Source organism: Dryobates pubescens, chromosome 4 (assembly GCF_014839835.1).
Source record: "Dryobates pubescens isolate bDryPub1 chromosome 4, bDryPub1.pri, whole genome shotgun sequence".
Taxonomy (NCBI): domain Eukaryota; kingdom Metazoa; phylum Chordata; class Aves; order Piciformes; family Picidae; genus Dryobates; species Dryobates pubescens.
This window is the reverse complement of record NC_071615.1, coordinates 44,232,269-44,254,110: the sequence shown is the minus strand read 5'-3', so window position 1 is coordinate 44,254,110 and position 21,842 is coordinate 44,232,269. Positions and strand designations below refer to the sequence as shown.

Sequence of the window (21,842 nt, the reverse complement as noted above, 5' to 3'; positions counted from 1 at the left end):
TTTCTGATATCTAGACAAAAATTTTCTTTCATATTTGGTACAGATGCCTAAAATCTTCCCTTCCCTTCCCTTCCCTTCCCTTCCTTTCCCTTCCCTTCCCTTCCCTTCCCTTCCCTTCCCTTCCCTTCCCTTCCCTTCCCTTCCCTTCCCTTCCCTTCCCTTCCCTTCCCTTCCCTTCCCTTCCCTTCCCTTCCCTTCCCTTCCCTTCCCTTCCCTTCCCTTCCCTTCCCTTCCCTTCCCTTCCCTTCCCTTCCCTTCCCTTCCCTTCCCTTCCCTTCCCTTCCCTTCCCTTCCCTTCCCTATCCCCTTCCTTCTTTCCTTTTTCCCTTCTTTCCTGACTTAAGACCAGTAGAATCCACTCATGTCCCACCAAAACAGCCCGTATATTGTGACCGCTCACGATCTGTTGGGGTTTTGTGGAGCCAAAACAAACACACTGATTGATATTACTTTAAACTGTTGGTTGAGGCTCAGAGAAGAAGCTGTCCTATAGTGCCATGTCACAGATGCTTCTCAACTGCTTTTTCAGTGAAGGATTCAGTGGAGTTATTGAAAAGGCTTGACTATAGTTACAGTAGTGTGCGATGCTGATCACTGTATGGAGTTTAAAAAACATTGATTTCATATGATGTAGGTGGCATGTAAATGGCACAGACCTGGAACACTGGAATAAAGCTTCTGATGGAGAAGTTTGTATTCCTGAAATCTGTGTGCTGTGGAGGAACTTGTCCTGTGAGACTTTGAAGCTCTATATGGCCACTGAGGGCAAAGAATACTTTGTCTTTACCTAAAGCTTGCCTGCCGGGAGATTTTCAGCCTTTAATCCTCATGGCTGTCCTTGTTCTAGATTTATGACTGATGCAGCTCGCCGTGAGCAGGAGTCTTTGAAGAAAAAGATTCAGCCGAAACTATCTTTGACTTTGTCAAGCACAGTGTCCCGTGGGAATGTATCTACTCCACCTCGCCACAGCAGTGGAAGCCTTACTCCTCCAGTCACCCCTCCAATCACTCCCTCCTCTTCGTTTCGCAGTAGTACTCCTACAGGTAAGCACCTACTGTTTGGTTTCTCCTAAACAAACTTGCTACATGGCATTTGCAGAACACTGGACACTGAGGCACTGGGAAGAAAGACCCCGAAGTATAATCCAGGAAAGCATCAGGCTCTTTTATTTACATTTGGTTTGCAAACTCTAAGATGTGTTTGGGCATTTATTTCCAAACTCTTTGCTAAAGCAGAGGACACTAAACATTAAAAAACACAGCTGAAGTTATTACATGAAGAAGCTGATCTTACCAGAAATACCAGATGTGCAGAAGATCCCCAATGTATCAGTAGGAGAGTTCTGCACGTGGTACAGTGCCAGATTATGGTGCAAGTAAAAGTGGTCAGGATCGTCTTCCCCCACCCCACTTCTACTCCTTTCATCTTTTTGTTTGGGTTGTTTGTTTGTTTGTTTTTTGAGGGAGTTAGAATTCATAGATAAATGAGTGGACAGAGAGGAATTTCAGCTGCTGTCATCATGCAGACATAGCTTCCATTAAAAAATTCTGTTCAGAAAAAGTGATGTATTTAGACAGTGATCTGTGTTGTGCCTTCCTCAAAAACAAGTATTCCAGTGATTTTCCCAGGTATAAAATCCCTGGGGAGTTTTTTGCACTGATTAGAGAACCTGAAAATTGTTTTATGCTGTGCTGAACCAGGTCTCTTGGCCCATGTTGGGATTTACATTTGGTAGGGATCTTATGCCAATTATGATACACTTCAGATTAATTACTAATGTTTCCTTCTTAAAAGCTAAATGCATATAATGAATCTGTCCTGTAATAAATAATTTCTTCTTGACAGGAAATCACCTGAGCATCCCTGCTTTGATAAGCTGCTATACCATGGGCTTTATATAAGCTATTTAGTGTTTTAGTATTAATGATTAAATGTAAAGGTTGCAGTGGTCCTTTCCAACACTGTCTGGAAGTTCTGAAATGAATTGTTTGTTCAGTGTGTCCTTGGATATGAAAAAGAGAAACATGTTGAGAACAGCTCAACGATGAAGTCCTACTGTAATAGAGACAATTTTAGAACATTTTCTTAACTATCTCCTATTTGAAACAAACTGGTTCATTTCCTTGACATTCTATAGATGTCAAGGAATTTTTGTTTTCTATTGTATTGCTTTTTCTACAGCTGCTCCTGGAAAGGCTAATCCGTGATTCAGGTAGTATAACTTCTGCACATCTGTCAGCACCTTTGGTTAGTGATATATTCTTTGAAACACGTTCTATCAAGTACTGGAAAGAAAAAAAAAAAGCCAATATCTGTCTAGTGAAATACTTTTATTTTTACTGTTTATATATTTTTTCAAACTATTGAAGTTACTCAGAATTTTGTTTTCCCTGTCTTGAAGAATCAGCTTGTTTTGGCTAACCAAGTTTCTGTGTATCCTGCCTGTCAGGTTATAAATAATATCAGCTTCCATTTTCTACACCCTCTGTTCCAAGTTCCCCTTTGGAAACCTGTGCCAGGGTTGGGGTTGTAATAACCTTGGTAGCAAAACCTGTACAGTCTTTCTTGATTTTTTTTTTAAATTAACTATCAACACAGTTGCATTTCAGCAGTCTCTCTCAGCCCAGGACTTGCATTTTTTATCATCTTAATATTTTTTTTCTGAACCTAAAATAAGTGTTGAGATTTTTCTGAGAATCATAGAATTTTTCAGTGTTTGCTTGGCATAGGATTGTATTCTCTATGATGGCAAGAACTGAGGAGGTGATCAAAGTCCTGCTGCAGGCAAGTTTCTCTTCCTGTCAGTGCAGTGCCTGCAGAGGGAGCCCAGGAAGGCCAGTGGACTAATTTTAGATAGGCAACTCACGTGTCTGTTACTGGCTGATGTGAATCTTTTTCTCTTAAGTGCAAGTATATATGGCAGTCAATTAGCAAGGTGGTAAAAGCAAGGACAGTTAGGCAAGATCCATTTCAGGGCAACAATTTAGAGTATGTAAATCGTCCTGCATTTCAGCCTCACAGTGCCTACACAACTTTCAAGCCCTACAGGCATACCCTCCACTGCATCCAGTGAGAATGAAGAGTATTGCTGTATTCCTTCAGTGCGATCCTGTTTGATTTGTGCTCCGAGCAAACTCTTGTTAACTCGTCTTTGAATACAGGTAAACATGTCTGTTGTGGGGACTTGAGAAAATAAGAAGGCTGGTTGTCTGAAAGGGCATCATCTGGGTTGATGTTAAGTATTTGCTATTATCCAAATATAATCACTGTCCTCATCCTCCTTTAGACCCATAGTTTGTAAAAAATAAAATGAGATTGCTTTGACCCAATTTATTAATGAAACATTCAGAGTGGTAGTTTCTCTCTTATTATCTCCCATCTTGGATTTTGTTCATGTCTAAGGAAATCAGTGTGCCTGGCATTACATACAGTGACTGCACAAGGTATAACTCCAAGGTGGTGCCAACTTAGATGCCAAAGAGAAAGCACACCGTAACAGGCTGGAGAGATGGTGTACAAGTATGCATGTCTCTTAGCAGGGCATATATGGCTGCTTGCCATTCCTGTTTGAGGCAGAAAGGAGGAGCCTCGCTAATCTCTTGGGTCCTGTTGTCCATGTGTTGTTCTTCCTTGAGGTGTGCTGCTAATGCTGACTTTGCTAGGTGTGGTAGTCTTCTGCTGGGTGAAGCTGGCAGCTGCCTGAATCCCAGCTTCATGCATATCCTTGCAGCTAAGCCTCGCCGTTTCCTGATGCCGTTAAGCTGCTTGTGTCATTTTTCAGCAAGGCCTAATTTCCTATAACGATCTCTCACCTGTGCGTTGACCAGACCCAAAGCCATCTAGCTTGTGAAATTCGATAAGAAGCAGCTCAAGGTGGTTTGGCTGCAGAGAATGTTTTCTAAGCTTTGTGGTAAAGATCTGTGCCAGACGACTGCAGGCCAAATTCGCAGACAGAGCTGAGCGGCTCCCAAGCTGACAGGCAGGCGTGCTGCAAATGCTGCATGTGTATGAGTAGCACTTTCTTCTGCATAAATGAGATTATTCATGTAGAAGCAAAAATACTCAGCAAAGAAGTGTGCTCTTTAAGGCTCTTCTCAGGTAATGAGGTAGGCACGTATTTATCTGCAGACTCTCTATGTGTTAGCCCCCTGGTACAGCCCAGTTGTGGTTTTGGTGGGAAGTAGAAATGCAGCGGTTAATTTTCTGTACCTCCCCTCTGTTCCCTCGGGGGTGGCTGGCATGTGCTCCCCTCTGACATTTGGCTTTTTATTCCCTCTCCTGTAACGAGTTTTCTCTTCTTCTTAAGACCTGCATTCTCTGATGATTGCAGAAAAATTTGTTCCATTTTGTATTTTAACAACAGTGTCTCCCAGGAGACTTTGTTCAGTAGGCTTAAATGTTCTTGTTAGAGTTCACAGGTGGAATTTAGCAAGAGAATTGGCTTCCATCAGCAACATGGACTCCTTAGGGTGATAGGGGAGTATAGCTAAGTAACACCAGCACATAGCTTATTTTGGAAAGACATTAGCAGTGCAAACATTGAAATATCTCTTTATTTTCTTTAGTTAAGAAGTGCTCAATTAAGTCCCAAAAACTTACATTGCCTTTATTTTTAAATGTCAAATTTAAACCCACAAAACTAATAAAGTTTAGTTATGGGTAAAAATGGAGCTGACATTGCATCTTTTAACATACACTTACTATTTTTTAATGTTTTCATACATCTCTGTGGCTCACAGATGAAATTTCCACCCTTAGCTTCCTGCCTTTTGGAGTGTAGGTCAGACCATTGACATTCCTTTGGAACCTGTCATATCTCTTGATACTCAAAAGCTTTGAACAAGTTTCATGGATAGTACCTTCTTGGTAATTCATCATTAAAATAATGTGGGGCCCAATTTTAAGTACAAAAGTAATTCATAGCAATGAATCTCTGACTTCAAAAAAAATTAGTACAAATAAAGCCACTTTTGCATTGAAGGAGTGCCCAAAACCACTGGTTTGTGTTTGTTTGATTTTTCTGCCATATTTATGACATTTTGGTTGTGGTGGGTTGTTTTTTTCCTTTGTTTTTTCAGGCCTGGGATAGTAAATTTCAGCCTGGAGTGAGTTTTTGGTGTTCATATATATCTATATCTCCTAAAGCAAGAGTTTAATACTACCAACTGGCTTTTTAATGGCTCAAAGCTAAGCCTTGCCCACCCCACCCACCTCAACCCCCCAGAAAAGCTGGAATATTTGAAAACCTCAGCATTAGATTTTGCTCTGAAGCAACTGGCTCTCAGACTTCCTTTCCTGTTTATTTTGATTTTAATAGACTACAACTTAGAACATCTATGCTCTTTTAATAGGTTTATAGACCTGCTTACTGCCTGGTCATGTTGGGCAGTGGATGGAAGCCCATCCTTGCAGCCACCACTAGGGATGCTATGGGTGGCTGGCACAGCTGCAGCTGTCTGTCAGTCCTTTCACTTGTAAAGCAGATGAAAGAGTGAAGCTTTTCATGGGTGGTCATAGCTGCCCCCATGAGAGTACTGGCAGGACCTGTTTTGATTTGCAGCTGTCATGTAAGTAGGTGACTAACTATGGTTATCTTATTAATTAAGAGAAATGCCTTTCTGGGGAGTCATATTTATGTGGTCATTTCTGATTGACTGCATTGGAAAGGTTTTGCCTTTCCTCAGTATGGCAAACTTCCTGAAAAGTTCCAGTAGCCCACCCTCAATATTGACAAAAAGTGACCCCATTTTCTATCCACAGAAAATGCCTAACTTTTCAATCTCATTTTTTGTTTTCTTTCTAGTAAAACATGACAGTAATAATTACTTTTCATTTGGAGTAAGAAGTATTATGTAGGATTGACCTTAACCTTTAAAGAATCTGAGATCTAAACAGTAATACTGTAATCAAGTGTACCTAAACATTCAGTACAGCAGTATTTTAAGACTGAAAAAACATGACTGAAGCCTTCAAGTTAGTACTACTGGTGTAGAAACCATTACATTTACTATCTGAGGATACTGCTTGAGTGATGATTCATTATATCTACAGCAACTAAGTAGTTTTTTAGGTATACAGAGCGTATTCTCAAACTGAAATCAAGACCACTTTGTAGCTGTGTCAGTAATCCTTAATCTGCACTGTTCCAGCCAGTTGTATATCATGTGAAATGGGCTAATTTGTTTCTAATAAATCATGGTAGTGGTGAACCATGACTTTATATAATATGTGATTTAAAGACAGAGTGAAAATCAATGTATTTTCAATTACTAAAACAAATCTTCACCTAGTGTGTCTTTTTAGAGCCTGATGTCATTGGAAATACTTTTGACACCTAGTGTTGTCTGTATTCTTAAATTTATCTACAACAATCTTAAATGTCTTTGTGTTTGTTGTGGGTTTTATTAACAAAGTAATTGAGAGAGAATTGTGCTTCTTTTACATCATTTGGGGATATCTTCTAAGGTTAAAATAGTGTATGTAAGAAACTTCTATTCAACAAAATGAATAGATTTTTATAACTCACACTAATAATCTTTTCTCTTGATCAGCTGGATTTTGTTCAGGCTTCAAGTTCAACTACTGGCAAAACATTGACCTAAAACTTACAGCTTCCTTCTCGTGTTAACATAGAGTTCTTGCTACTATTAATGAAGCAATTTAGAGCTTCATTATTCTTTCTTTGGGTGACTAATTTGCACAGGAGGAAAGTCTGTGTATTACATCTAAATATGCTTTCTGCTTTTGCCAGAGGCAATTTAGACTCAGAAATGAATCTGTATGGATCCACCTTGCCTTCTGGTCCATTAAGGGCTTGTCTGCCGTGGGACCTTTGGTTTTAGGAAGCAAAACACTGTGGCAGTTTGAGTTTTCCCAATAAACCTTGTTATCTCAAGTAATGTTATCTCAGTGACATGAGATACCATCCCTATAATTGCACTGTATAGCATCTGCCCTCATGGATAACTAGCTCATGAAGGAATGAGCCTATTCCCTTTTCTAAGAATGCAAAAGTTGAAAGAAAACCACTCATTGTTTGCTGTTAATAGCAATCAGAACAGAACTGTAACCAGCCATTGGAAGTGGATATTGAAACAGAGTAACAGGCATGACAGAAACTAGAGTCTAAAGGTGTGCTTAATATTTGTATCTTTAAATTGTTTTTAAAAATGCCTTGTCTGGTTGTATGGCAAAAGCTCATTCCTCTTCACAGTAATCAAAGCAGTTAACATTTCATATCGTTTCCATATGGTATGCTTTCAACAGTGAAGTAATCCTATGGCACAGACAGCTGTTGTGCAGAGTGCTATAGCAGCGTGCTAAACAGAATCTAGCATGAAAAAGAGATCTGCTGAGCTAAGTACTTTTTATGTTTAAAATGGACAGTAGAAATGTAAAGGATGTGTCCCCCCACAAAGGAGTTGAGAATGTAGAGAAGGAGGAGTTAGATGCTACAACTTTTTTTGTTTATGGATGTACTACTAATGTATAGCCCAATTAATGTGAATTTGTAACAGGACTGCTATTTTTATCAGCATCTGTGGCTTCTGTCAGCAGGTGGCATATCTGAACTCTGTCAGGTTGATTCAGGGTAGGCTGCGAAGCATTACATTCATAATCTGCACCAGCAAAGCCTGCATTTTTGTATGATTGGGCTTTTTTATATTTAAGGACAGTGCACTGCAAAAATATTTTTGTAATTAAGGTTTTGAAGGTGCTGGAAATTAGCCTTGGGAGTCAGGTCAGGTCAGGTCAGGGGAAACAAGTACGAGGTGATGGGTTTTGGGAAATCTACAAACTCAGGTCATGCACTGAAGCACGCTTCTAATGTTAAGCACCTAGTACTGAGGAGATGAATGCCTGACTTGGAGCACGTAACAAGACTGGGATTAAGTATTCTGTGCTTGTAGAGTTGCAAGAATTGAGGCATGCACAAAAGCCTGCCTTTAGCCGTTCGCTTCCAACCCTCCTCACCTGCGTTAGCGTGTTGTACATGCGCGGGTCTAATCGCTGCACCTCCTGCTAATGCCGCGTAGTATCACGCGGATGTCATTGCAAACATAATGAAAAGTAGAAATATGAGCTCTTTTATGGGCTCTTTTATTAAATCAGTGCTGAGAAGTGGGCTGAGAGTGCTACATTTTTGTGTGTTTGACTTATGGGGTGTCTAGCTTAGTAAAGCACAAATCAACCAAGTTCTACTGCGGCTTGAAAAGTCACACTTTCAGATGTCTGTGGAACCATCTCATTAGTTATTCAGATTGACAGAAGTTTCTGTTTGCTTAATTGCCTGTTCAGAGATTAAAGAACTTTGGGTACTGTGTTTTTATTAAAAATTAGATATATAGACCCACTCTTGTATAAACAGTATGGGCAAATAAGGCATACTTCACAAAATGAAGACCAAATTCTGTTCTCCAATGTAATGAAAGTGTGTCTGAATGCATTTGATATTTCAGGCCTGCAAGGTACCATAAAATATCTCAAGGCAACTGTTTTGTGGTCTGTGGCAAAACTGAGGGAATTCACTGATGCCAGGATTTCATATTTCTGTGCAGATGACGAAAGGGAACTTTCATTATAATTGTTTGAGCCAAAATGGTTCCATCCAACTGCAGGGTTTGGGGGCCTGTATTAACCCCGCACACTAATTAATGTAGACACGTGTTTGCCCAGCATTTAGAAGTCTGAGGCACCTATTCTAACAGAGCCTTATTGGTGTTCTTGTAAAAAAATTAATACTTTTCTTTTTTTACATGAATGGCATTGTGCAGAACAGTAGCTCAGCATATGAGTTAAATATAATGTGTGTGTGTGTGTTTAGACATGGTGTGACATTATAACCTGAGCTTTTGGCTGAGGTTGTGACTGAGCATGAATAATAAGTAAAATCTGTGGTAGTCTCTAGTTTCTGCCTTAAGGAGTACAACTGTAGGAGGAGGTTTCCAGTAACAATGAAAAACAAGGAGTTAAAGTGCAATGATTTCCTATAGGGGTTTTCTTAGCACAGGTCAGATTTGTTCCCAGCAACAGCTAAAAGATGTTGTTTTTTCAGAGCTAGATGCTACATTCCCCTTCTAGGGAGCCAGAGTGAAAAATGCTCAACTGCTCATCACTGTGCTTCAGAAATGGATCTCTTTTCTCACTGTCATCTGCTGTCAGGTGACTGTCCAGGTTCCTTAGAGAGACAAGAGTATGTATTGCATTGGGTACTCACTGGCCAAACCAAACCAGACTGAAGTAATTGCATTCTCAGAACATACTGAAACACAAGCTTTGTGGATTTGTGGAGAAAAGATGATCTCATATTCCATGCATAGCAACAGATCTGTTATCATATCTTGGGTGTGAATGCATGACAAATAATTACTAACTTAGAGCCCCAAATCAAACAGCTTGAATGCTTATGGAGACCAAGAACATTATCTTAGTCAAACCTGCACAGATCTGTTGCTCAGTGATTCCCTAGTATACCTAGATTGCCAGGAACAAAGTGCCTGAAGGTCTGTTCTGCTGAGGGACCACCAGCAGACTGGAGTTTGTTTTCTTGATGAGTTTTCAGGGAATCCTGATAAAACAGTGGCACTAAGTAAGAATAACTTCCACTGATGGATCAGTGTCTCATATTTACTGTTAATCAGGAACACAGAGGGGGCTGTGGCACCAAGGTGTTGCTGTGAGTGCCAAGAGTTAGGAGGGGAAGTAGAATAGTTGTGCAGAATGGAAAGGAGAGATATTTTGCCCACGAAATCTAAACAGGACAAGTGCTTACAGAGACAACTTTTCTATTTAAATTATTTCAATTTTATTTTTAATCTACCAAGCAGTATCTTGATTTTTCTCCTGTGCACCGTTTGGTTACGTGCCATCTATTGAAATCTAGCTGAAATCTAGGCACCTGGCTGCTTGCTCTGCAGTTCAGCTGGACCCCAACAAAAATATAGCAGTTGTCCCAGGCTTGATGGCTATTTCTCTGACAGAATCACAGAATCACCAAGGTTGGAAGAGACCTCAAAGATCAAGTCCAACCTGTCACCACAGTCCCCATGACTAAACCATGGCACCAAGTGCCACGTCCAATCCCCTCTTGAATACCTTCAGGGATGGTGACTCCACCACCTCCCTGGGCAGCACATTCCAATGGCAAATGACTCTCTCTGTGAAGAACTTTCTCCTCACCTCCAGCCTAAACTTCCCCTGGTGCAGCTTGAGACTGTGTCCTCTTGTTCTGGTGCTGGTTGCTTGAGAGAAGAGACCAACTCCCTCCTGGCTACAACCACCCTTTAGGTAGTTGTACAGAGCAATAAGGTCTGTCCTGAGCCTCCTCTTCTCCAGGATAAACAATCCCAGCTCCCTCAGCCTCTCCTCATAGGGCTTGTGCTTAAGGCATCTCCCCAGCCTTGTTGCTCTTCTCTGGACACGTTCAAGTATCTCAGTGTCCTTCAAGGAAGGCCAAATTGTCCTTCCTTAAAGACTGCAGTCTTTAAGAATTCTGCAAACCCCCAGCCCCTATCTGCCAACATCTAATTTTTTCAGAGGTTCAGGATTCCAAGGCTGTAATCTTCTAAAGATGGAGCAAAATAATGGGGATTCCCCTGTAACTAACCTTTTCAGCGTTTTCCACAAGGACACACATCATGATAACCTCCCCTGCTTAGTCCTTTTTTTAATCCCATCCTAGACTAATCACCTAAGTAGAGAAAGGCCTATACTGCCTTCACAAAAATGACATTATTTTAAAGTGGTGCTTATAACAATTGAAATTACTTTTTAAAGCCATTCATAAGTGTATATAGAGGGAAGTCAGCTTAGGGTACAAATAGCTGATGGGAGAAAATAGGGCTGTGCTATGAGGGGGAAAGACATGATAGGTGGGGGGTTTTGATCACAATTCTTCTCACAGCTTTCCTCTGCACTTTCTAGGTTTCTTCCTTTTCCTGCATTATGTCTGCATTTCCCTTATAATTCTGATAAATTTCTCATTTGCTTGTTGCCTTGGCAGTAAAAATGTGTTGAACCTAGTTTGCTATAAAGAATATGTTCTGGGAAGATTGACTCAGTGGTTAGATTTGTGTGCTTCCCTCTAGAACTGAATCTTGCCAGAGGAGAAAGCACAAAAAATTTAACATTGCATCTTATCTCAACCTCCTACTACAGGTAGCTTTGCATGTAACCTCCTGTTTGTTGTATTTCATCTTTCCAGCCTCTTCAGAGCATTCTTGTTTGATACAGACATAAATTGCACCAGCAACTGTAAAGCTACTGTGCTGTAGAATTGTATTTTAGTTGCACCTACCTGTCATTAATTGTATGGGAATTTTCACAGTACTCTCCCCAAGGAACCATTTCATTGAAAAGTAACTGAGTTGTCTAGACTATAGCAACTCATAAAATCATCACTAGTTTTGGGTTTTGAGCTACAAAGCAGCAATAGAAACATGACTTGTAGATTTAAAGCACTTCCAAGCGCAGGAACTGTTTTATAACCCCCATCGTAGTAGTCTGACCTGGCAAACCATTTTCAACAGGGTTGAGAACAGAAAATGCACAACAAACTTCAAGTGAAGATTATCTCTGTGTTAATTTGTAATAGGGATTTTTGTGTAGGAGTGCACCCACTGTACATGGACCTTACTCCTACAGATGGGGAAATAATACACGTTGTGCCTGCCTTTCACAGCTTGTGGCATAACTGGTTTCATGAGGGAATATCTTGATGATGAAAAAAGAGCTTCAGGAGTTCTGGGTAACAATGATGCCATTCATGTTTGTGTGTTTAAACTGCAAGGGCTGATTGGTAGAAGGATTTTTATTATTATTATTATTTGGCTTTATAAGTAATTTGCTAATTACCTTGAAAATTAACTGAAAGCACAAATGGTTTATTTGTACCATTATAGTGCCTTGAGAACTCCAAAAAAGTCATTCTAGCCCTACTTGTGCTGTATGTAGTTATGGATTTCAAGGAGTTTTTACAGTGCATAGCAGGACAAAAAAAAGGAAAAGGAAAAAAAAAACCATAGTTATTTAACCCAGCAGTTCAGTGTGCTGAAGATGGTGGAACTTCAGCAAATGTTTGAGTTTTCCTTGCACTGTGGCCAAAGCAAATCACAAGTAGTAAAAAGCAAGGACTAACATACCGTTGCACACTCAATAGCTTAAAACAGAGAGCTTTATTTCACGGGGGAAATGGTGCATTATGAGTCAATGTCAGCCAGTCCATGATCATCAAGATGATGTAGAACTCTAGGAAAAGCTCTAGGGTTATTTGTAGCTCTCATGGATTACCAAACAAGCTCAAGGCTATGAAATATTTGCTGACCCCCCAAAACTACACACTTTTTTCATCTTTTTAGTGCTTGTGGCCTGGCAGGTGGAAGACACCGCCCTAATTCTTGCTGAAGATGAAGGCTAGTGCTTTGTCCATGCTAGCATAGGCTCCCACTTGTAAGATTTTTCCATATATAGTCAGACAACATCACCCACAGCAGTTTCTCAGCATTTCTGCCTCTAATGCCAAAGGATACCAGATGCCAAGGAGCAATGGAAAATAACAACTTGAAAAGTACTTCGTTTCAGCTTCAGCCCAGTGATAGATCATCTGAAACAACTCACACCTGCCAGCAAATGTTCTGTACACCTGATTGAAACAGTGATAGCCTCAAAGAATGGTTTGGGACAGCATGCCAGGCACAGTGCAGGGTTTGTGTTGTCAGAATCTGTGGGGCTTTTTAAAAGGGAGAGGAGATGTTATTCCCTGCTGAGCATGTTCTTAGGTTTGGATGTTGAAAGCGCATTTCTTAGAAACATGAAAGAGGATCAATTTTAAAACTTAGCAGCTCCTTCCTGTAGCTTTAGTATGTAGGCAGAATGACAGAAGCCTTGATCCTGGCTCAGTAATCAATAGGCATGTCAGTCCTTACTGGTAATTCTTGAGTATTGCCATTGCCACTGTCTTTCAAATTATACTGAAGGAGTTTCTTTAGTCTGGGTGGTCAGCGCATTTAAAAGCAGGTAGAGGGAGGGATCAAGTGTATTCCTGTGCAAAATATATCTTCCTGACCTTCAGTGCATTGAAATGGAGAGTCTGCCATTGCCTCCCTCATTGCTGGTCAAGGGTTTGCAACCCTCCTGGGACTCATAAGCGTGAAATTCCCGTGGCTCAAAGCCACTGAAAGAGTGCTGAGCTGCCCTGGGTCTCTGCAGCTCCGCCGCCCCCTGGTCCTCCGCAGGCAGCCTGCTGTGGTGTTCCTGTGCCGTGATTGAGTCCATTCACACCCGAGGGTCTAAGGGCTGGTCTGGGAGCATCTTAGAAATCTCCATGTGGCTGAATCCTAGTGAAACCAGCAGCACTTCTTGTGCAGTGAGTGCTACCTGTGCAGTGATAGCGAGCCCTTGGGTTGCAGCCTGGTGGTAGCTCAACGCATCCTGGCTGAGTTTGTGTGCTGAAGGCAAGGCACACAGCAGTCGGGGCAAGTAAGGACTGTGCCTTAGCAGCTTTATGGCCTGTGCTATAAGTGGCTGCATAGCTCTTGTACAGCTGTAAAGCATGTTTAACCCAATGTTATAAAACACATCTCAAATGTATTTTCATAGCTTCATAAACCGTAGTTCATTTATGGAGGTGCTTTTTATTGTAATCCTTTATCTTAAACATGAAACTGTTTCCTGATACCCTTTTTTTTTTTTATGATAAAGGGGGAAAAGAAAAGAAAAACCTGCCTTTTTGTTATGTGCATCAGGAGAGCCCTTAAGTACAGTAATAGTACCCTGAACTTGTATTTTTCTATTTCTAACCTCAGAATGCAGACCTTGGAACTGAAAAACCAAACTAACATTAATTATGACTGCTCTTCGCTGTGGTTTTTGGAGTATAAGTTTGTAACAGATGTCTGGGGGGAGAGGAAGGGGGAGGAAGGATGGCTTGTTTCTTTTTCTCAGCCCCAACTGGTTTTAATTCTTTCTTGAACATTTGGAGAATATCTTTAAACATTTGCCAGAGTTCAATTAACATCCCATGACTAAAGGTGGGACTCAAAACTCACATGTTTTTCTTCAAATGTATACCTGCTCTCGCTGCCTGTGCCAAAGCCAGGCGAAGAAAGGATTCCAGCTGGCAGAGGTTTTATTACTGTTACATTCATTTGCAGGTTAAGCCTGGAGCTGGGAGGGGTCTGCTAGGTTGATTTATTTATTTGCTTTATTTATTTTCATCATTTAAAAAAAAAAAAGTGTCAAACACTGCCATTTAATCCCAGGAAGGTTGTGCTCCTTTTTGGGGGAGCATTTAACAGCTTCTTCTTGTTTACATGAAGTTGTAGAAATCTAGTTTTAAAATATGTTTAAAGTGGAGATTGTGTTCTTGGGTTTCTCGTGTTTTTCCTGCACTGTGTATAAACAGGAGATTGTACACGTTATTGAAAGCCCTTTTTTGTGGCAAACAGGGCTGGGGGCCAGGGGGGAGGGGGGGGAAGTTTATGTAAGAATGCAAAATAACTTCCCGAGACTATTGGCGCAGCGCGACCATAAAACCTCAAGGGCACATTGTGCAGTGACATTGTAACAATTTGCTTTAGCACCTCTGCAGCCTTCTTAGAAAGTCCTGTTCTACAGAACACAAGCCGTGGTATCAGTTGACTGCTTTTCCCAGCCCTGGCTCCTCACATGCGTGGGTTTGTGATTAGCTGCTGGGTTGCAAGTAATTGGAAATGGAGATTTGGTTATTGTTTTTTAACTGATTGAGCTTCTTACACGCTTATTTACATACATGTTGATCTGCTGGAGGGTAGAGAGGCTCTGCAGAGGGACCTCGACAGGCTGGACAGATGGGCAGAGTCCAAGGGCAGGAGATTGAACACATCCAAGTGCCGGGTTCTGCACATTGGCCACAGCAACCCCATGCAGAGCTACAGGCTGGGGTCAGAGTGGCTGGAGAGCAGCCAGGCAGAAAGGGACCTGGGGGTACTGGTCGATGGTAGACTGAACATGAGCCTGCAGTGTGCCCAGGCAGCCAAGAGGGCCAATGGCATTCTGGCCTGGGTCAGGAACAGTATGGCCAGCAGGAGCAGGGAGGTCATTCTGCCCCTGTACACTGCACTGGTTAGGCCGCACCTCAAGTACTGTGTCCAGTTCTGGGCCCCTCAGTTTAGGAAGGAGGTTGACTTGCTGAATTAAGTCCAGAGAAGGGCAACAAAGTTGGTGAGGGGTTTGGAGCACAAGCCCTGTGAGGAGAGACTGAGGGAGCTGGGGTTGCTTAGCCTGGAGAAGAGGAGACTCAGGGGTGACCTTATTGCTGTCTACAACTACCTGAAGGGAGGTTGTAGCCAGGTGGGGGTTGGTCTCTTCTCCCAGGCAACCACCACCAGAAAAAGAGGACACAGTCTCAAGCTGCAGCAGGGGAGGTTTAGGCTGGAGGTTAGAAAGAAGTTCTATACACAGAGTGATTGCCCGTTGGAATGGGCTGCCCGGGATGGTGGTGGAGTCACCATCATTGGAGGTGTTCAGGAGAAGACTTGACAGTGTGCTTGGTTGCATGGTTTAGTTGATTAGGTGGTGTAGGGTGGTAGGTTGGACACGATGATCTTGAAGGTCTCTTCCAACCTGGTTTATTCTATTCTACTCTACTCTACTCTACTCTACTCTATTCTATTCTATTCCTACATTAAATATGTTGTAACATATCTACCTATCTAGGTGTGCAATCTTCTTTCAGTGGAGTTATGATCTCTGGATTGGGATTTTTTATTTCAGCTTCAAAGACTGTGCTTTGATGTACTGGTATCAAGATACAGATATATATCGAGATAGAAAATGCCACAATTGCTCCCAAGGCCAGAGAGAGTCCAGGTGTTCCATCAACCCCTTTGATACAGCATTTAACAGCTTATTCTTGTTTACATGAAGTTGTAGAAATCTAGTTTTAAAATATGTTGGCTCTGGAGGAGTATTTTATTTTCACCTGAGTATAAATAGTGATGTTTGCCCTTATAGCCCAAATAATGGCCAGATTTCATGTATAAGTAGTTTCCAATTATACTGAAAGTGAATAAGAATATGCAACACTAATGCCATGCTACTAGTACTTTAAATGAAAGCCTTTATGCTTATTTTGTACCTTTATCATTTTAGCTGTACCTCCAGGGTTTCAGGATGATCTCCCATACAGACTAGCTCAGCTGAAATCTTTCTATGCCGAAACACTGTAGATTCCGTTCTGGTCTTTACCCCTAGAGTCTCACAGGTTTGTATGCTTCCCAAAGTGGATTCAAACCTTGTCATTGAATACATTTTCAGTCTCTTAAAATTCAGCATTGAGCTTACATTTAAATGAAAACTGAAGGTGCTTTGAGATGTTGGAATTCACCTATCTACCACTTCATTTAAAACACCAAGGTTATCCATGGGGTGGGTGCATAACTACTTGTGTGTGGTTCTTGTTTGAGGTACCACCATCCAGAGTAACTACAGAAAGTATCTTTTCAGACTGTTTATGTGGCTGTGCAAGTTATACTTGGCATTTCTCTGGTGACTCTGAGAGAGGGTAGAGGATGTCCAGAAACAACAGTGTCTATCCTTCCTTGCTTAAATGCTCCCACCTTTGATACAGCAGACCCTACTCACTGACAGCATTCAAATGATGCATGTAGCTCTTTGTATTTGAATCCATATTCACACCGTTACATGAGGTGTGTTATTTAGATTCTCTTGGTGCTTATTCACTAACTGAGCCTTGCTTCAGGCAGAGACAGTGGAAAGTTAGTTCTTCTGAGTAGTAATAATTCCTAAACAGCTAATTATTCAGGGCTTGATACTCAATCTGAGCTGGGAGAGGACTGGAAGGAAAGGTGGTTTCTCCAGAAGCCATTTTCCTGGCCAAATCCTGCTCTGACTAGTGTCATGAGGAAGAGTAGGATGCTGGCAGCATAACTGGGTGAAGTGCAAGGCAAGGGATGTGCTCCTGGCACGACGTGTGTGAGAGCGGCCCAGCAGCAACTGCCGCAGACCACATGGCCTGCAGGACCTACTGCGGGGGACGTGCCCTGGGCCAGCCCACCCTGCTGGGCACAAGGCCAAGGCAAGAGTAAGTTGTAAGTGGTATTTTGTGGCTCTTTTGTGATCATGCAGAAGGCTAGATGGATGTCTCTGCCAGCCTTGGCAAGTGCCCATTTGACAAACCATAACCATCTCAAGCAGCTCCCTCAAGTGACAGCAGAGCTGCCAAGCATGCAGTTGGCTTTAAGAACAGATTTGCCTCTCCTCTCCCAGGAGCGAGGTTCAGAGATGTTTACTGGGATAAGAGAGAAAAAAATTAACTGGAATTGCATTTGCAATCTAAAATACCAGTGTCTGTAGCACTGCACAGTGCTTGGTTTCAGCTACCCTGGGTTTCCTTCTGTTGTATTACATATGTGTTTGCACCATGTCTGTGGACACCAATGACAGAATTGGTTTGGGAAATACAAGAAATTAGTCTGAACAGACCCTTCACAAAGGCTGATAAACACTTTATGTCATCTTCAGTGCCCTTCTATCCTTGTCCCCAAAACAAGCAAGCAACCAAAGGGAAAAATGTGGCTTGGTCTGTTTGGATGATCCTGTATCTGAAATTCACTACCTGAGCATGAAGAGCCAATGCACTGTGCCACCCATACCAGCTCACTGCCAGAAGTCGTGCTGCAGCTTCCAGACTAGAGGCTTTCTTAGCAGCAGCCATGACACGTGGTATTTAACTGATTTGTATTTCATCTCCCCTAGCATCCTATTTCCTGTGCTTTATATAAAGGAAGACTATTTAATTTGCAATGACTCAATATGTCTTTAGATCAACAATGAGTGTCAGCTGAGGGAACGTTCTCCCTGCTGGTGAGCAGGAAGGCGGCTGTGTGCATCCATGGGCACAGAGGGAAGAAGTCTGACAAATCCATAAGTGTACTTTAGCATTGAGTCAAAATTCACATAATAAAACCATGGTTTGGTTTGGTTTGGTTTAGTCAAGGAAGCTGACCTACAGGAATTCAAACTTCTTGACATAAGAAGTGCTCTCATAAAACTGTTTCTATGAAGTACAAACTGCAAGTCCTGCACAGGACAAAGCGTGAAGCTGGATTTTTATGAGAGATCATTGGAATTACCATGAACTTTCAGTGACACTAGCAATGTTGATTGCTACTGCAGGAAGCTAATCTCTTGTAGTTATTCATTGTATGCTTAAATGCATGCTTTCTGGTCACAAAAATAATTGGCTAGAGTGTTTTGGGTTTGTTTTTCTTCATGGGAGGAGAAAGGAAGAACTAGTAATGCTCCTGATCAGAGGCTGAGATAGATTGTGTTCTCTGTAATGGCACACACAGCTTATGTTGATTTTCATTAGCTATGTCTTTTTTAATATTTCAAGGCACAGTATAGAAGTCTCTAGACTTAAAAAGCGACATAACTACAAATGATCTGCACCTGCTAGAACCAAGATTCATTCAAAGTCGAGGGGAAAATCCTCTGCAAATCTCATGGTGCAATGAATTAACTCTCCCAAAAGGTAGAGTTTGTCTTGGCTACAGTGGTGCTAGTACCAAATGAAATACAGAAACTTTATAAAAGGTGAGGCTCCAGATTTTCAGCAGTGTTTGTGGGATGTTGGCTGTTACAGAATGTCAAATGATTAAGTGTCTGCAAAATGTTTCTGAGCTGTTCAAATCACCGGCTTCATCTGCTGGAAAAAGGAAAACTAGTAGATGGGCATTCAAGAGATTAAATCTTTCCAGTAGGATTAAGTGATCTTCTTGCTGATTTTGATAACAAAACTGACTGGAAGGAGAGGTAGAGCAAGGTTTCGTGGTGCAACTTTGCTTTTCATCCCACTGCAAAACTTTCTTACTGCACAGGTAGTAATCAGAGTCCCTTTTTGTGCATGTGTTTACTTCTGGCAAATAAACTTCTGGGCTGCAGACAGCCTTCTCATTTGTGACAGGCTGTGTTTAAGCACAACATAAAAAATAAAGGAGAAATAAATGTTCCAGGATATTTAGTGACCTTGGATGTTTTCTGTCTTTTCATAACCAGTAATTTTATGTAGTACCTGGCTCTGATAAGACACACCATGCCAGCTATGCCTAGTACTGCCCCCCTCAAGTCCATCTCCACCAGTGGAGTTCAGCTCCTCTTTGAGGAGCATTGCCATTGTCTCAGCATGGAAGATTACAGAAAAAAAAACCCCAAAACTACCAAACTAGCATTTTTTCCTTGCTTTATTTTTGTTTCATTTTTTCAATCTGCTGGGGGCAGCAGAGATGAAGTGAGCCTTTTGGCAAGGCCAGCGGAGCAAGAAGAGGGGAAATGGCTTCATGGGTCAGGACTGAGGGAATGCTGCATGCGAGGGTGGGAGCAATATTACAGAGATGTTACTGAGTCATTTGGATAATAAAGCAGTGGGCTTAAGTTAGACTGAGGTAGAACTATGCAGGGTCTCTGAATGAAAGCCAGATGATGAAAATGGATATGTTAAAAAGCAAGGAGCCCCAGAAAGAGCATTGCCAGGGGAAAGAGATCGAGAAAGCAATAGTCTTACTATTGTAGAACTAGTATCTAGTTACAGTAATGGTATTGTATGTTTGTACACTGCTTTTCTGAAAGCCCTTCTCTGTCAGCCCTTCCCCTACAGATAATTAGACACTTCATCTTAGAGAAGTGGGTGTTGTTGAATTTGGGAGATTTTTGCTATTCAGGCTTCTGAAACACAATTCCTATGTTTTTCCTTTGAGTACTGATGGGAATAGTGATCATTCTGCTTTCCAAGCACAATGAGAAATGGTAAGGCCATTAGCACACGTGCTACAGGAATGTCTCTCTGCTCAGTCCCCCAGAAGGGCAGCGTGCCCCAGCAGAGCATCCTGTTTTCCATGTGCATGGCAATGTCCAAGTGGAGATCAGTGAGCCAGCTGTCTTGGAGCTCTCTTAAGAGTTATTGCAAAGGCTTGTCCAAGTCATGCAGTTGTTACACCCTGGAACAGGGTTAGATGCAAAGGTGCTTCACTTTTTATTTTGCCCTTTAAAAGTAAATATTTACAAATATCATTGTGAAACACCAACCAAGTTAAAAAGAAAAGAAGAAAGAAACCAGATTAGATCTTGATGTAAGTGCAGTGCTGTGTCCTTCCCCTGCTGTGCACCACTGGTACCCTGGCACGCTGCTTGAGGAGCCAGCAGCAGCCCACGGCTCGGGCTGCAGTTTGTACACCTGACGGATAGCCGAGAGCCACAGACTCCTGCCTGGCGTGGGAACAGCTTTGCAAAGCCACCCTCCTCAGCCTTACAGTACTTAATTAAAATACCTCATCTAGGGGCTCTTTAATTACGGCAGCGCCAACCTCTGCGTTGTGCTTTTGGTTTTTCCTCTTCCCCCCTCCTCTCCTCTGATGTGTTGCACGCAATCAGTGAGGCACCACATGGGTTGCAACTCTTAGACACTGACAACTGAGGAAATTAAATTCTGAGGTGGAATCAGTTAAAAGCCTGACTCTTGTTTTTCTATGGCAACTGAAACAACATAATTACTTAAAGGATACATTTGGATTGCTAATGAGGGGGATTTTTTTCCAAGACTCTGAGGGTTTTTTTGCATTTTCTTTAAACCAGGACCTTCTTAAATACATTTTTGGGGTTTAATTTACCTTCTTTTACTTTTAAAGACAGTACCAGCAATTGAGTTCAGTAGAACAGATCTGTAACAGCAGTTCCAGCCTCCAGTTCCAGCTTTGTGTGGAGAGATGTGCTGCTCAGGTGCTTGGCACTGTTAGTATTACTGGTTTATGCAAGAAGAAGGAATGCATTTGTGTGGTCATTCCTACCTGAAAAACCTCATCCCTGGTGACAAGGCTATTTCGAAAAGCATTTGCTTGTCCTGTTTAAGCAACCCTTTTCACAGTGCTAGACAAAGTCTTGCATTTTCATTCAGTTAAGCTGATTAAAAGAAATCTGTAAGGATGATCTGACCTCTCAGATGCTTTTGCATGCATTTTGATTGCTCTTGTCTCCCCTCCTCAAGTCTACCTACAAGTGAAGCATGGGCAAAAGTTGCTACGGAATGGAGTCTAGCACACAAAGTTACTATAAAAGTGAAAAGGATGCCCTGAAAATACAGGAAAACCTAAGGAAATGCATAATTGCAACGATTCCTACTTCTCCCCACTGTATCTTTTTCCTTATATACCATATTGCATATTAAGTTTTATAGAGCACTGACTGTTGTTGTGTAAAAGCATGGTCCTTGTTATCACTACAAGCAGCAATGTGCTTAGTAGATGCCTTACAGTCTCAAATGATGTTTTCTTTGGGAGGACAAAATCCTGTTTAGGAAGAAACTGCTTGTTCTTACAAGAGCTTACAAGGCAGGGATTATAATGGCAGAAATAGTTGGTATCAGTGTTGGGAAACGTTGGTTGTTTTCTCATCCTAGGAGTGAATTAGTGTATTTACAACAGGGTTTTCTGTTGCTTTTGCTTAGAAAACCCCACTGAGCTGAAAAGTTTGGAAGGAACAGCTTGAGGAATTTTTTCCATCCAGATACAATCAAGGGCAGGAAATCGTTGAGGCAGAGTTGTGGGTTTGCCTTCATTTTTTTATTAGTTAATTAAACTATAATTCTTAGCTTCATTTTGGGTTAACTGCTCCTAGAGGTCAGAAATACTTTCAGAGGTCAATAATGCTTTCTTTGGCTTTCACTGATTCGGTGTGGGATAAGGAGTCGCAGTCAGTAGGGCAGGGCTTTCCAGATGTGCAGCAGCGCATGTGTGCGTGCGCTCATGTCAACAGTTGTTGATGGTGGGAACCCATCCATCTTCCCTCATCT

The 21,842-nt window shown here is 41.7% G+C and overlaps 1 protein-coding gene across 1 annotated transcript in view; it reads left to right on the top strand.

Annotated features, from left to right (window-relative positions):
- The window catches only part of JAZF1 (JAZF zinc finger 1), a 195,372-nt gene that overhangs the window by 163,839 nt on the left and 9,691 nt on the right, over window positions 1–21,842 (top strand). Inside the window, exon 3 of the mRNA XM_054161204.1 lies at window positions 848–1,044. Coding sequence (XP_054017179.1) covers window positions 848–1,044 — 197 coding nt within the window. The remainder of the gene's footprint in view (window positions 1–847; window positions 1,045–21,842) is intronic.